The 17,471-nt window shown below is 37.7% G+C and overlaps 1 protein-coding gene across 2 annotated transcripts in view; it reads right to left on the bottom strand.

The window, feature by feature from the left end:
• The window catches only part of KLHL1 (kelch like family member 1), a 260,832-nt gene extending 243,600 nt beyond the window's left edge, over window positions 1-17,232 (bottom strand). For both annotated transcript variants that reach the window (XM_074815555.1, XM_074815556.1), the window contains exon 1: window positions 16,721-17,232. In XM_074815555.1, the coding sequence (XP_074671656.1) occupies window positions 16,721-17,232 (512 nt within the window). The remainder of the gene's footprint in view (window positions 1-16,720) is intronic.
• Between the last annotated feature and the right edge of the window lie 239 nt (window positions 17,233-17,471).

The raw sequence follows: 17,471 nt of genomic DNA, 5'->3' as shown, positions 1-17,471 counted from the left end.
AGTTTAGCAGAAGAATAATACTGCTTTTTTGCCCCTATTAAGATTTTAACAAAAATAGTATTTCTGATATGAGACTGCTATGGCTCATTCCCCTTTGACACTCCATTTTACTGAGTACTTATGAGCAGTAATGAAAAATAAGGTTGAAATACTATGTTGATAGTAAATTATAAACCTTAATATAAGAATAATTCAGTATATTTGTTAAAAAGGCAAGGAATACTGTAAAGTATTTAAAACTGATTATTGCTATTTAAATCCTTGGATGTTTTCAATGATATAGCAAGTATGTGTAAACACAGGAGACTCTAAAAAATAAAAGATTATTGAAGTGAGATAACTATACACAGGGAAGAATTCAAAAATTAGTAAATAAGAAGTCCTAATCAGCTCAATTCAACACATTCATTTAAATCATTTAGTATTAGTTTTTGTAACACACTTCAGGCTTTTAAACTATCTAATTATGATCTCTGAAGCAAAAATATTTTTTAAATTAGACTGCAGCCTTTTTGTTCATATGCCATTGAGGATGCTTCAGTAATTTTGAAAGTTCTTAATTATTCATTTTAAATCAATAAATCATGCAGTGGAATGACTCCTTCCCACTATTTTTTTTATAAAACAGTATTTTCTTACAAAAATGTTTTCATGGAAAATTCATGTTCATCTCCGCTTTTGTGTAGAGAAGAGAAACGTAAAGTATTTTTGACTGACCCTTCCACAGTGAACTGAATTACAATAGAATGATCACATTTTATACATAGGGATTATTTTTTCCCCCCTTTAACACATTTTGGCCTCCATTCATTTTCAAACAAGTCTAAAGGAACTTGTTATAAGAAGGACTCATTGAAAAAGCACACTTAAAGATCAGACATTATTACAAATTAGTGTGAGAAGTAATTTGAATGATAAAGGAAATCAGGGACTGAAAAAAAAAATTTTGTAAGTTTTTTATCTTCTGTAATCCTTTATTACAACATGAACCATAAGTTTTAAATTTTGACAGGAGATATGCTTTTAAACTTAATAACATATGGTGGGCCCCAACAAAAAAAAAATTCCAAATATTTAAAACAGTTGTCAAGAATACAATTACTGGAAGCTGTCAAAGATTTATTTCTGAAGTTCTTGCTTCAGATTTCTGGTATGTTGTATTTTAGTTTTCCAATTACATTCATGTTTCCAATTCCTAATAATGTTCTGAAAATTCCACAGAGCAGTGTGGAAACTTTCCAGACTCCAACTCTCTCCAGAAGTTTAAAAAACAAGACTAATATTGAAAAGGAATAAAAGTTACAGAAAAACAAAAAATGCAAATAACCTTACAAGATTTTCTGAAAATCTGCATAGCAAAGACAAGGCACACAATATAATTTACAGAAATAGTCATTAGGAATACCTGGCTTTGAGACATCACTTATCTTTCCATTAGAACAGCTTTACACTGAGTTTTGATTTCTGAAACTTGTCTACTGTACATGACGTAAGATTTGTGTTTGGTTGGTTCATTTTTTACCTTACCTTTTGAGACAGTGTTCTGTTCCTGAAGAGAGAAACATCTACAATAGTGAAGAAGCGGTCATTACAACTGCTGCTTACTCTGAAAGGATGCTGGAATTCAGTCTTGGACAGAACGATTGTCTGTTATGGTAATGGTAAGGAATCTCAGATAAATTAAGTTTCACCTTCATGAAAAGGGGAAATGTATTTTTCTAAGCTTCACCACAGTCTCCTCCATAGTAGTGTTTTTATGAAAAGACAAAAAGGCAGTATCATTATTTGTACTTTTTCCAGGAAAAATTGGAATAACTAATGAAGAAATATGAAAATTAAAAAGAAATACATATCAGCAAGGAAACCGGGACCCATCTAACTGGCATATCAATACGCTCAAACGTGTAGACATTTAAGTTTTATTACAGTGTTGTGGCCCTGACAGCAAAGTTTGGGACATAAAATCAAAACATGACATTTGAATACAGAGGCAGCAGTACATTGGAAATTAGTATTGTTCCTGGTTTCCCAGCTTGTCTATCTGTATTTATATACACAGAAACATACAACTGTGCATATGTTGAAATATGCAGATAATTCACCTTTTAACATTAAAAAAAGGACATATTGACATTTTTCTGTTTAATTGAGGCCATAATCATACTTTCTTCCAAACTTTGAGCAGACAATGTTATCTGCATAATACTAGTTGGAGCACCTATCATCTGCTTGCAACAGAATGTACAAACCATCTGTTGGGTGGATTTTTTTTTTCAACTTCTGTTTTCATATGCTAACATAAAAAGCAAAACAAAATAAAAATCCTGAAGTATACTTGAGCTTTTCCTACTGCACAGTAATCATGGGCGGTTCTGTTTAGACTACACAAACAGGCAAGAGATAAAAACAAGCCCCTGAAGAGTGAAGTTATTTGACTTCACCTTGCAAAATAACATATGCCTAGAAACGCCCCTGTTGTAATATAACAATTAGTCTACAGAAAAAAAAAGAAAAAAATTCTTTCCAATATTTATTCTGGAGATTAGTTAATCTTACTATTCTTTAGTTTTCTATACCTGGAACTTTTTCACTGATCTTTTCAAAATGTTCTTGTGTCATGCACAAAGGAATTAATTTCAATACCAGACAAAACATTTAAGAAACATCTGTATCAGTTCTTAATGACTGAAATTTGGAAAGAAGCCTTCCAACTAATTTCTCCTTCAGAAGGAAGCCTCTTAGAAGAAGGTTCATAAGACAAGCAAATTCCTTCCTTTCTTAATTACTCCCTGCCTTTTTTTGCTACATAATTCCCAATCACCACTACAAAGGAAACAGGACACTTCAGACAGCAATCGCCTTGATTAGACAACCATATTTGATTCTGTGAGTTACACTCTTAATGCTGTGTATTCTCTTATTATGAGAGGATTAAGAGCCTAGCACATAAAAAGAACTTACTTCAACTCTGAGCTTCAGTAATTCTTGAAGCCTGTCATGAAAACAGTATCACCTGAAGAGAAATCAACCTAACAACTTAGATGGTGGAGACAGGTGGTACTAGAGAATACATAGTGCTATTAGGAATGATACAAAACTACTTTTAAGTCTTTATTTTGTATCTAATTCACTATTTGTTTCTGGAAGAAAAAAACTTAATGATATTTTCCACAATCTTTTTAAGATGATATAAAGAGAAATATGACACTGAATTGGCTCATTGAGGGGATATCGATGAAGATGATGCACAAAAAGGAACATACTAAATTTTAGAGTTTGAGGAACTAAACACATAAGTTTTAATTATAGACTTTAACTTCATTTTTATAAGTAGTGTGGATGAATTTATTTTCCTACATCATTTATTTGAGAGGAATAGGGACTTGTCTTTACGGACTCAGACTCAGAACAGCTAGTTTCAGTTTATAAATTTCCCCAGGTAATTCAGTTACTTTTGCTTCTGTGTTATGTCTTAAAAAAAAAACAGATAACAGTACTGGCATTTACTTCCAATTAGTATAATCTCATTAAACTCTAAGCTTTTTAAGATATGAGTATGCGTATACGTTAAATGCCTAACATGATGGGGACTGATTTTAGTTATGTATAGTCATGACATCTGGCACACCACAGTACTCCAGTGGAAGAGCAAATCAAATGAGGAAGCCATAAAATGTAAAGAGAGGATATACTTACATTGTAGATATATTCAAAGAATGCTGTAAAAATGGGATGGTAACAAAAAACGTTTAATCGCCATATGAAAGGTTAGTTTTTTTAAACTTTGTCAGCTCTGCAGCCAACTTTTTCATAGAAAGATTACTGACTGATAGTTTGTGAGAGAATACAGTTCCTTCTTCAAGGCAAAAGGGCTGTCATGCTTAAACGTGTCATGATTGACAGACATTTGTCTAAACTATTCTTCTAATCCCAGATATCAAATAGGCCACACAACTCCCACAAAATCTGTTCCTGTGCATCAGTATCTGTAGAATCAGTTTCTTACTGATCATCTCATGAGTGATTTAAATGACAGAATCACAGAATCACAGAAACATCCAGGTTGGAAAAGACCTTGAAGATCATCTAGTCCAACCATTAACCTAGCACTGACAGTTCCCAACTACACCATATCCCTAAGCGCTATGTCAACCCGACTCTTAAACACCTCCAGGGATGGGGACTCCACCACCTCCCTGGGCAGCCCATTCCAATGCCTAACAACCCGTTCTGTAAAGAAATGCTTCCTAATATCGAGTCTAAACCTTCCCTGGTGCAACTTGAGGCCATTCCCTCTTGTCCTATCGCTTGTTACTTCGTTAAAGAGGCTCATCCCCAGCTCTCTGCAACCTCCTTTCCGGTAGTTGTAGAGGGCGATGAGGTCTCCCCTCAGCCTCCTCTTCGCCAGACTAAACAACCCCAGTTCCCTCAGCCGCTCCTCGTACGACATGTGCTCCAGACCCTTCACCAGCTTCCTTGCCCTTCTTTGGACACGCTCCAGTAATTCAATGTCTTCTAAGTCTTTTCCAACATTCCTTTCATAGGAAGAGTATATGACTATTGTTATCAAATCTTTAAAACCCAAAATAATTCTTTCCTACGTTAATCTTTTTTTTTGGTACAACATGTTTTCTAAAATTCTTGTGATTTTTCACTCAGAATTTCTCCAAACAATCCATACATTTTGTGACTGTCCTGGACAACAGAGTAGAGCTGAAGCTCTACCAAAACTGATCAGAGAAGAGGAATTATTAAATTGTTTTGCAGGCTATGTATCTGTTTATATATTCTTATGATTACATTATAGCAGCAGCATGGCATTGTTGATTTGTATTTACTTGCTGTTTAACTGCAAAGCTTCTGCAGGACTGATCCCACTGCATATCTCTGCTGATTATTCTTGTGACAAGATAGCAAGTTGAACTATTCCATATTCATTTTTTCAGAGGATGTCTCTGTTTTTTCAAATTATTTTGCATTCTAATTCTCTCCTCTAACATATTAATGAATCCTCTAAGACTCTTTTCAATTTTACTTTTAAGAAGCATATGCTTTATTTCCTTATTTAGTTATAAGTTACTACAATGAAAGCACTGGGCCGAAAAGAAACCTACAAAGAATTCCAACTGATACCAACTATTGTGTCTAATTTTGTATGTGAACAAGGCTTTCCTCTTGCATTCTTTTTATAGCAGTTTTCATAAATTCCATTTCCAGTCCAGATGAACAGTGTACAGAAGCATTCGCTTTTATCTAAATTCCAATCCTCTCAAAGACTATTATATTTTCAAACAGAAGCGATTAATCTTCTAAATTAAAATAACAAGAGTCAAGATATGCAAAACTCAATTCAGGAGGATTAATTATAATCAAATATGTTGGTGAAGGCATTGTTGATTAACAAACAATTATTTATTGAAGCTTTTTCTATTAAAAAAATCTTCTGAAATGTAGTAGTAGTTTGAAGTCTTTGTGTCTGTCAACAGAAGACTAAAAAGATTTTAAAATTTGCTCCCACTAACTGAAAATATTAAAACACTGATTATTCTGCATTCTTTACTTCTCTCTCTCCCCTTCTTTCTCCTCTCTCCTTCCTTGTTTTGAATCTTATATATTTTGAAGTTGTGCTTACTATTGCTTTTTTTTTTTTTTTTTAATTTCTTTTGGAGTATTTTTGTTCTGAACTTCAGATAATTGATATAAAAAGTAGGCCATAATTCTGGATAAATTAATAATAAAAATTAAGACAAAACATCTGAGAAAAAAATTCAACTTGCATAAATAGATCCACCATATATTACACAGGAGTATATTTAGCATGATGACTAGTACTAAAAAGTTCTCTGATAAATCATTTTATAAAAATAATCTTTCAGACATTCACAAATTATTATAATTCAATTGCATGCATAAAAATATACCAGTGCATGTGGAGATTAATAATGAATGGATATATACTAATATTGTTCCAGATTCCAATTTATAACTAGAGAAATAACAAGGAATTTGAGAAAAAGTGGTGAACCAGGTCAGCCTGAAGGCCTGGATTAGTGACGCACCTTACCTGTCTAAACAGAAAAAGAACTTACATGTCCAAAGGCAGCCAGAAGTCTAAGAACAGAAAGTTGAGTATCTGAAGTGCCATATATTCTTGCAAATACAGATGCACTGTTCTTTTTGCATGATTTCTCCATACTTATGACACTTGCCCAGAAACATAAGATAACTTCTATGCTCTGAAAGAACTTCATCACTAAACTATACGATATTCTGGGAGGAGACAGCTTCAACAAAACCACACAAGCACAACAAACTATGTATTCTGTATTTTCTCTCTTTACATATTTCTACATCCTATTTACAGGTATGAATATATTCATACTTACTTATATTCAACTTACATAGTTGAAGACTCACTAGAAAGAATTAGGAGTCGAAATAGGGTTCAATCCTAGGACTACATTCAACAAATAAGGTACAGGTGTGTGATTATACCTGTCAGATGAAAGGATCTTTTGTGATCTTTGATTTGATTCAGTTTTGGGTTCCTCTTTGAGCTTTGCACAAAGCAGACTACAACATCAGTAAAAAGATACCATAAGGTCAAAACAATGCTGGTTTTTCCATATGGTTAGAGTGGGAGGAAGGATAAAAACAGATGACAGGCAAATCCAAGTGTTATAAAAGGTTGAACATTTTAATGTTGATAAGACATAGCAAAACAGAAAATGTGATTAATACAGTTTAAAAAAGAATGAATGGTGGGTGATGCATTCCACACTGTGACCCTACTTATTAGACAATAAGAAAGTAAGTGCCTTATACTCAATCAATACAGAGTGATAAAGATTATTGGTTTAGATTCAAGAAATAATTTTTAATTTTTGAAAAAGACATTTCCATCTTTCAAAATCATTTTGAGATAACGGCAAACGTTGAAACAATGCCAAGGGCCAAAAGATAAAATATCCTGTTTTCATTCAGATACAATTTTACATGTTTCATTTCTAACATTCAGTTTTAATATAACAAGTTGAAGCAAATCATTCCAAACTTTGGAATACACACCACATTGAACTAAGTCTTAATTCTCTCTGCACATTCCTGTTGGTTTGTTTCTGAGAATTGAATACTCATGCTCATCCTCTATTTTTATAATAATGAAATTATTATTTCATTAATTAAAATCAGTATTTTTCAAGTGAAAAATATCATTAGCGTGAACTCCTGTAAATTGCTGTCTTTGGTGTGAGGTAAAAGCAGCTTCTGTATAAATACCAGGCTAGGATGAGTTGTCTTCTGATTTCTTTAAGTTACTCCTAGGACTTTTAATTTAGATGTGAATCTTTTATTTTAAAGCCTCCAGACACATCAACCCAGATGGGTGAAGTAGAACTGATGAATTCCGCATCAAGCAGTGAAAGTGGAAACCTAGAGATGAGATGTGTCTAGGTAGGTGAAAGGATGGATTCTGGATCCTAACTGCTAAAAAAGGTGTATGTGACACAGTCAAAATGTGGCAGGGACATACGCAGTAAAGGAGTGAAGAATGAAGAAATAGGAGGTATGATTAGAAATGTGGTTTGGAAAACCACAGGCTACACGTAATAATGAGCTGTGATGCTCTGAGTCTTTATGGCTATATAACTGTAATGCTGGTCTAACTTACAGTAATTCTCAGCACTGCCAGTACAAATACTCAAGCTGGAAATAGGAGCTATGGAGTTATAGTAATATACACTACAGATAATATGATATTTCTTGTAGATGATGAAACAAATGAAAACCATAGAGAAGAACAACCCGATATAAATTGAAAGTATGTATTGAAATTTCCAGATAAACCTTAACATGAATTTTGGAGAAAATTACATTGTTTTGTTTATTCTGCAGTTAAATGTTTTCATTTCTTATTTTGTAATAAATTCAAAAAATATTTTAAAAGTGTAAATGATTATAATGTTTTAATCTGTTATTACAGCTAAAATTAACATCTTTTAAAAATTTTAAATAAGATACTAAAAAGATTAATGGAAAAACATCTAAAGAAAATTATAATCATTAGTAAAACTGTTAGCAAAAATTACTAATATGTTAATATTTTGTATCTGTGTTTGGCTTAAATTACTGGTAAGATATGACTTCCTGAAATAAAAATCAGAAATTTTAGGCACTGATGAAATTATATTTTTGGTAAAGTTTAGGTTTGGGGATTTCAGGGTTTTTTTTTCAGTATTACTAGGGATGACTGATTACTTATTTTTCTGTGGAAGCTGCAGCAGTTCTCAACTTTTTACAAGATAGATTTCCTTTCTGAAACTTTTAATGGCACACATCTAGCTATTTCCCTAGTGCAAATAATTTATTTTAGGTCATCAATCCTGTATTCTAAAAAATTGTTCAAACAACACCAGGAAAATTGTATACTAGGAAATTCTGTCAAAACATCATAGCATAATATTTAAGGAGCAGTTTTCATGCAAGTTTGAGATATAAAAGGAAAGAGCAATCTCTTAAGCTGCTTGTAACAGGGAAAAAAAAAAAAAAAGGTGTCACAAAGATAAGAAGTAGCTGTTAGAAAGCAATGATCACATGTTAAGAATATGTTAACCTATACGTAGCAGCACCATCCTTATGAATTTAGCACAGATTCCAACAATATGCTCTATTTTCTTTTCCATGTATACTATTTAAGTGAACTTCACTGCTCACAAAAATAGCATAGGGGAATCAACTATAATTTATTTATTAATAACTGTGTAGGAATCTAAAGATTAAAAGTAAGTGTATATGCATAAATATATAAAATATGTATATATATATGCACTTTCTATATATGTATAATGATGTTTATATAAAGAGAGATGATACAGATTTAGACATTTGTGTGCCCATACAGACTTATGTATGTCCATACTATTATTACTACAAAACTGTTTTTATCAGAAAAAAAAAAAAAAAGAAATTCAAGCCAACCGTATTTCTGGAGGCTTACCTATAGAGATTCAGCATCAATTTACTATGTAAATTTACATTTACTATGGAAAGGCTGAACAGCATTTCCCTTTTCTAATGCTGTTTGATGTTACCCATAAGATAACTATTGTTTCAGAGGCATTTTACTGGTATTAGCACTTCTCTGTGCAGCTAATATTTTCATTGCCAAATCTTTTCTTCATGTTGAATCTTTTGGAAATATTCCAGCAAAACAGTACAAGCATTTCTGAAAATAAGTCTGAAGGAAAAAAAAAAAAAAGTTGTTGTAGCCAATGTTTAAACTACATGGATAAAAGCGACAAAAATAACTGTCAAGTCTTGCTTTCTAGAAGGTTTAGTGGTCCTATGTTTCAGAGCAGCACCCTTAGATTTACTGGGATGAGAGATATGCTCTTTACTAACGTTATGAAAATCTACCAAGATTTAATTAATTCTATCCTTTTAGAACAGTTTGAATTTGCAATGAAGACTTCAAATTATGTTCATTTGCTCAAATTTAATTGAACATTAAACATTTAGATTGAACATTTAAATCTGGTCTAGCCACTTCAGACTACTGTAACACTCAATGAAGAGAAATAGGCATGTCTGGAAGACAATTCACCTTATTCTAAAATGTGCATCTGAGAAAGAGATAAGATAAATCCTCACCAATGACAGAATGAATTACTCAAACTTAGGTGTCTTACTGACCCACTAAAAATAGCAAATGGTACCGTCAACTTGGCAGCAGTTGAGAAAACAGGTCAGAGAAACAGTAAAACTGGGAGCTGGGGAGAAAACATCAGAACTGGAATTCTATCAGGATTCCATTAAAACTCACAAAGGAGCTGGAGGAAGGTGTAAAGGATACTGAACTTCGAAGATTAGGAAACAATGGCAGAGAAACAGAAGAATGAGAGGTCTGAGAAGCTGTAAGGGAACTAGGGGACAACTAGACTTGATTTATGAAAGTATCTAGGACAAGATACAGGAAAGAATGGACCGTTCTGCATTAGCATAATCTAGTAAAGTAAAGTAATCTAGTGAGTAAACCGAGGAGGTGGATCATAAGAGAAGCCAATAAAATCAAGCAACACTGGGTAAGGAACCTAGGATTTAAATAAGGCAGTCAGAAATAGTTTGAGACTGTGGAAAGGAGAAAAAAAGCTAGAGTAAGATCCAGAAAGAGAACATGCAATTAAGACAAAAGGAGTTTAAAGACAATGGAACAAAAGGAAATAAGTTTGGGAGAACCAAGAAGAAAAGAGTATGAGTCTGTGCTTGCTACTAGCACCTCAAATGCAGCAGAAGACTCTTAAGACTTGCTATCCCTTCAGCTGTCGTATTCCCCAGGCTTTCTGCAAAGACAGTACACAATCACCATTGTAATTATCCACATAAAAATTAAGAACTTCCTTTTGCTATCAGTTATTCTATCAGTTCAAGTGGCAGTGGAATATATAGTAAATCCCCAAGTTTCACTCCTGCAGCCAAGTGGTGGACAAGAGAAATGACAGCACATGAAGTGACCTGTGTTCTTCTGCTTCCTTTGTTAAAAAACAAAACTGCAGAACCCACATTAGAAATACTTTTCTAGAAGTAGCAAAGCCAAAGACTTCACAGTTAGGACATTCTAGAACTAGATTTTTCCTTGTAACTTTAATTCCATCCATGTGTACATACAGTCTTCAGCTCTGTAATGATCCACTATTTTTATCACCTGACTCTTTTGTGTCCCATGCACAAACCATGCATCCTCTGAGAATGAATCAGAACTTTGGAGGAGAAAGGTCTGTGGTCTAGACGAGGGGATCAAGTGCACCCTCAGTAAGTTTGCAGACGACACCAAGTTGGGTGGGAGAGTTCATCTGCTCGAGGGTAGGGAGGCTCTGCAGAGAGATCTGGACAGGCTGGAGCAATGGGCTAAGGCCAACTGTAGGAGTTTCAATAAGGACAAATGCCGGGTATTGCACTTCAGGCACAACAACCCCCAGCAGCGCTACAGGCTTGGGGAGGAGTGGCTGGAGAGCTGCCAGTCAGAGAGGGACCTGGGGGTGTTGCTTGACAGCCGGCGGAACATGAGCCAGCAGTGTGCCCAGGTGGCCAAGAAGGCAAATGGTATCCTGGCTTGGTGGCCAGCAGGGACAGGGAAGTGATCTTACCCCTGTACTCGGCACTGGTGAGGCCGCACCTCGATTCCTGTGTTCAGTTTTGGGCCCCTCACTACAAAAAGGACATTGAATTACTCGAGCGTGTCCAGAGAAGGGCAACGAAGCTGGTGAAGGGTCTGGAGCACATGTCATACGAGGAGCGGCTGAGGGAACTGGGGTTGTTTAGTCTGGAGAAGAGGAGGCTGAGGGGAGACCTCATTGCCCTCTACAACTACCTGAAAGGAGGTTGCAGAGAGCTGGGGATGAGTCTCTTTAACCAAGTAATGAGCGATAAGACAAGAGGGAATGGCCTCAAGTTGCACCAGGGAAGGTTTAGACTCGATATTAGGAAGCATTTCTTTACAGAACAGGTTGTTAGGCGTTGGAATGGGCTGCCCAGGGAGGTGGTGAAGTCCCCATCCCTGGAGGTGTTTAAGAGTCGGGTTGACATAGCGCTTAGGGATATGGTGTAGTTGGAAACTGTCAGTGCTAGGTTAAAGATTGGACTAGATGATCTTCAATGTCCTTTCCAACCTGGATGATTCTGTGATTCTGTGATTCTGTGATTCTGTGTTGTGTATGAACCCTACCTCTTTTGTTGTGAAAGTCAAAAGTATAAAAGCATAAAAGTTATATAAACATTTTTATGTTTCATAATCAAGTTGAAAAGCTAGCTCATGATAAAAACAAATGAATTATTCTCTTCTGATTCCATAACCTAGAAAGGTAGAGTTGTGTCATCTATATTCCACCCCAGCATTAAATTACATTCTTAACAGAGCAGTCTATACAAGATAGCCAGGTCAATGGAAAACATAAGCAACTACAAATCTGACATCTATAGTATCTAATTTTAGGATCTGGCTATCACAGTTCATATATCCATAGTTCATATTTTGATATCTGAATAATACCAAGAAGATAGCACCCCAGAAAGACCAAGTTCATTTGAGAAAATACTTAGAGGTGTGAGAGCTCACGACAGACTAAGACACAGGAAGGTGTCTTGATTCCCTTCTTTTTGTAAGCTCCGGTACTGAGGTCAAAGCTGGAAAAAGGAAACCCCATTTACTTAGAAACCAGAGCCCAGAATCCTCTATGTACAACAGTACATCAATTACTTAAGCTGTAAATCTGGATGACAATTTTATCTACATTTTTTTAAAATGATCAAAATATTTTCTCATTAAATTAGAAATCTGCATTGAAATTCTTGCTCATCCTGACAGGTTTCAAACACATAACTTTCTATAGCAGCATGCTAACCACAAGATGGTAGGTTGCTAAGAGAAAAGAAGGAAGATTTGAAAGTGGGAGACTTAGGCAAAAGCATCAAAATGCAAGATTTGTGGGATCAGAACAGAAAAATACAAAAAAAATGCTTATCCATCAGTTTTGATTCTATAGTTTAAAAATACACATATTTATGTTCCTGATTCTACCCTGATCATTATTGTCATTTCTTATTAAATAATGATTTAATTTCAATAAATAGTTTTGAGCATAGAGACTTGTAAATTACATTGCTCAGTTAATGTTTGAATTACAAAATTATGCTCTCACTTTTTAAACTTTTGGATGCTATTAATATTGAATTTTTTACTTCCCAAAGACAAATTCGACAGAAACAGCAGAAAACACTCTGACTGTGAAGCAAGATCTGACTGTGAAACTCTGCTGTGTGAGGAGGGCACAGTACTCAGTCTCACTTCTTGCTTTACAGCACATTATTATACAGTATCTAGCGGTGGGAGGACTTGCCATCTTCTTTCAGAAGCTGTATTTTCAAATACTTGTAGGTTTTGTGAAAGACTTCTGCACTGTCAGCGTTTGCTTTGTGTGAGTTAGGCATATCGAGCATATCCTCTTGGAGCTGTCTCTCAAACAATATGTTAATTCAGTCCTGTGTTCCTCATTCCTTTTGCACACAGTCAGAGAAGTGTGGGACTGGTTTGCAGAAGGACCCATCATGTATGGGTGCAACCGAGAACACAAAACTAGCAGGAGAAAAATGCTATATGTGCTCTGAAACCAGCAATTTGAACTCCTTTTCATTTTTCTCTCTCTCTCTGTTTTACCGCTCCATTGTAAAATAGGGCTGTTGTAAAGATAAACCCATGAGTAGTTGTGAGGCATGTGCTGAGTGTAGTGGTGAACAGTGCTGAGGACTCATGAGTAATTACATCTTCATAGGATTTGGACAGTGTAAAGCAAGCAAAGCATGCTACCACTCACTGAGGGAAGAGGAAATAAAGTACTGACTCTTTGATTATTAAGTGTACACCATTCATGTTGAGGGTTGATTAATACGTCACATAAAAAAAGCTAACATGATCATGCAGAAACTCCATTATAAACTCATAGGAGCTGATGGATATACAGAAAATCTTAGCACTGGTATTTTCCAATTGTTTTGTGGCTGATTTATAAATCTTAATTATAAATTAATGATATAGATAATTTTTTCTTAACAGCTTTTTCTTACAAAATTAAGATCAAAATAGAACTTATGTTTAAATATCTACTGCAGTTATTGCCAAATTTGTCATGCAAGCTCTAAACCAATTTGATATGCAAGTTTTCAAGCAATTTCAAGCAATCACATAGTGTTTTAACACTGTTAACTGTAAAACATTTTTTGTTTTTACAAATACAATATGGAATGTAGAACAATTACATCAGTACTTTATATCATGCATGAAGTCTAACCCTTAAGTCTTCTTAGCATCCACATAACTTTACCTGTGCATACAAGTACCTGCACAATTAATATGACAATTAATATGGAAGCATACAAAACAAAACAAATAAAGTAGAATGTACTTGTTATTACCCAACCATGCTGTCTCATTAAATAAAAACCATAATATCTAACAGACTATTAAAAGTAAAATTAAGAATTCAAGATCATTCAGCTAAGTGTTTAACTTACATGTGAAAACAGAGTACCTACAAATCCACAAATAGCCAAAAACAGGGATTCTGAACATGAGATGGGCTGAAAAAAAGATGCCGGTACAGAATTCACATATCAAGCAGAGAGGAGCAATAAGGGAAAAAAAAAAAAAAAAACCTCTTTGGGGGATACAAGGACTCCAAGTAGAAGCCAAAGGGAAAAAAAAAAAAAAAAAGTGTCATTTTCACTTGTACTTACATAATAATAATAGAAGTAACAACAAATTTATTAATCCCAAGCATAAAACCAAAGCCACCATGTCAACCTGCTCCTCACATTATGTCCTACCACTGGGTTCCTAGCTAATACTGCACAGAGACCTCCTGTTAACATTTGAAATATTGTGGATACAGTCTATATTGGAACATATCCAAATATTGGAATCTCATCATTTTCACAAACCAAAAATACTGTCTTCCGAACAGTCCTGAACTATTAAAGTAGTTGCTAAATAAGTACCGGACAAAACAGAAAGGAGAGACAGGAGTTAATGATTTTACACTCACTGTACCAAACATGCAGGTGTACGCCTTAAGGCTTGGTGAAAGTTCCACCTATTCATCTGTTGATGTATTTGGTGGTATCTATCACTCAGGACTGAAGGGTAGTTTACATATCGTAGTCATAATGAAGTAAAGAAGTTGGCACCATTCATAAAGAGACTAACTACTACAGAAGGAGTGAGACATAACTTGTCAGGGCATTAGAAGACTGTTGGATCACCGAGCTTTCAAGCACAGAACTGCCGTTTTTGCTGCACTTGACCACCTCTTGCCATAGCATTCAAAACGCATGTAGGTAAATGAAAGATTCTTAGATGGAAAAAGAGGAAGTCTCAGACTCTAAAATTAGCTTAAACATTTTCATATCTCAAAAGGTGGCTTTTTCATTAATAGTAAAATGGTATCTCTCTGCCTTAGCTATTTTAAATCTGAACAAATTTTAGCATATTCCTTCAACAAGACTAGGAGCTACTGACAACTAGATGTGTTGTTTCAGTAGTAATGAACGAAGAACATGAAATAAATGGATTATGAACACCAAAGAGCAGTTAAGAATCATATATATATTATCACAGAGTACGTATGTGATGAGGAAGTCCATTCTAGCAAGTCAACTCTTATGGACAAATCAAGTGGTGCCATTAAAATTCAGTCAGCTTCTGTCAGTATGTAGATCTCTGAGAATTCTCAGACCAGTGACACACCTAGTATAAAATCTATAGAATGAGATTATATTTGTACCTGGGTTTAACCTCTTATATTCAGTTCAGAAACCCTGAAGAGATAATTTTGGTTTATTTTACCTGTCTTTATAATGTATCTCAATAACATTTTGTATTGAAACCTACAATAAGTGTCTTCTTTTCGTTCAGAATAACTTCCAAAGTTCATGAAAACTTCAGCATCACTTTTTCTTTAAAAACCCTAAATCATCCATCAGCTATTCCATATTTGTTTAAATGATGTAGCTCCTATGAAATGAACTATGCTAACTGACAAAACAACAAAGAGCTTCATCAAGTAGAGAATACATGCTTTAGGTCTCTATGAAAAAGCTTAGTGTGCTCAAAGTTATATGCACATGTATGCTGATCTACAGCCTATTAATCCAAACAAATGCACAGTGCTCTTTATCTAATAGAGTATTTAATACCATGTACTTTACTTTCAATACGAAGAACACAAATCATTCTTTTCTGTTTTGAAACAGAACTATACATTTATTTCCATAGACGAAGTAATAAATGACAAGGGAAATGAAAATTAAATTATTTTAACAATGGGGAGGTGGGAGCAAGCAGAGTTAAACCAATGAAGCGTTTTATCCTCAGGATTATCTGTATCATGGTATTTCTGAAAGCTCTATGTTAGATATATTTTCTTCTTCTAATGATTTTCTGTTTGGGCTGGGGCGGGGAGGAGGGCAGGGGTTGAGAAAGAAAAGCAATTCAACATTAGCAGAAGTTTCATATGAAACACAAGCACCTGGATGTGCCTTGCTTGTTCTTACATCTTCTCAGGTGATGACTCATAAAATAAATTCTTATTTTTCTCTGAGGTAGTCTGTGACTCGACTTGGTCACCGAGATCCAGGAAAGCGGAGGTTTTTACTTTTACCTTTCACCTGGCATCCCAATACTCTGAACAACATCACCTCCCGCTAGCATTTTAACGAACTTCTGAGAAAGTTGGGTGGCGACGATCCCCAGCGCGGAGCGCCGGCATTGGGAGGCCCCTGTGCGCGGGGCGGGGCAGGGCAGGGTAAGGGCAGGGCAGGGCAGGGGCAGGGCAGGGCAGGGCAGGGGCAGGGCAGGGGCAGGGCAGGGGAGGGGCAGGGACCGGACAGGCATCCCCTGCCCGTGGCACCCCGACCCTGAGGCTGGCCGGCCCCTCCCGCGACCTTCGGGCACCCCGCCACCCTTCCCGCGCAGCGGGGCGCCCCTCGGCCCCCAAACCCCGCCATTTCAGACGGAGGAGCCCTCCCGCCCCCAGGCCCCAGCACCCCCGCGACAACGCCCGCACACAGCCCCGTCACTCCCCCGCTCCCCGCGGCAGGGAGGCGGCGACCCCCCGCCGCCCCCCCGACCCGCGGGCGCCGCGCAGGTTGCGCCGCAGCCGCCGTTCTTCCCTACCTGTGCCCGCCTCCGTCACCTGTTGCCCGGCTGCCGCCATCCCCGCAGCCCCCCGGCGCCTCCTCCCGCTCCGGCGGCGCCAAGGGCTTCTCGGGCTCCCGGGCCACCTCCATCCCGCCGGGCGCCGCCTCCGCCTCCTCCTCCTCCAGGGACTCCACGTAGAAGACGGTGCGCGGCGGCGGCGGCGGCGGCCCCGGCCCGTGCCCGTGCCCCAGCCCGGGCCCGCCGCCCGGCCGGCCGCCGGCGGGCAGCAGCGTCCCGTTGGGCGGGCCGGCCGTGGTGGCCGCCGAGGAGGAGGCGGAGGAGGCGGATTTCTTCCAGAAGGCGCTGTTGCCTCTCTCCTGGCTCTTCAGCAGGCGGCTCTGGCTGGGCCCCCAGTGCTCGAAGCTGCTGTCGGGCGGCAGGCAGCCGCCCCCCGCCGGGCCGCCCGCCGGCGAGGGGTGGCTGAACAGTTTCCAGCGGAGGCGCAGGATGTGCTTCACGTCGAAGTCTTTCCTGCCGGAGCCGGACATGGTGCCGCGGCGGGCGGGGGACGGGCGCGGGCTGAGGCGGGACTCACGGCGGCCGGGCAGGGCCGGGCGGCGGCGGCAGCGGCGGCGGCGGCGGGGGGAGCGCGGGGCGGCCCCGCTCCCGGCAGCGGCGGCGGCTCCTCCGGGCAGCGCCGCGCCTGTAAGGCGAGGGGTGGTAGCCGCCAGGAGGAGAGATGCGCGCACACACCAGTGCGGAGAGAGAGAGGGAGGACGGATGGAGT

Source organism: Strix aluco, chromosome 2 (assembly GCF_031877795.1).
Source record: "Strix aluco isolate bStrAlu1 chromosome 2, bStrAlu1.hap1, whole genome shotgun sequence".
Lineage (NCBI taxonomy): Eukaryota > Metazoa > Chordata > Aves > Strigiformes > Strigidae > Strix > Strix aluco.
Note: the sequence above shows the minus strand (reverse complement) of the source record. Positions and strands in the feature narration are given on the sequence as shown.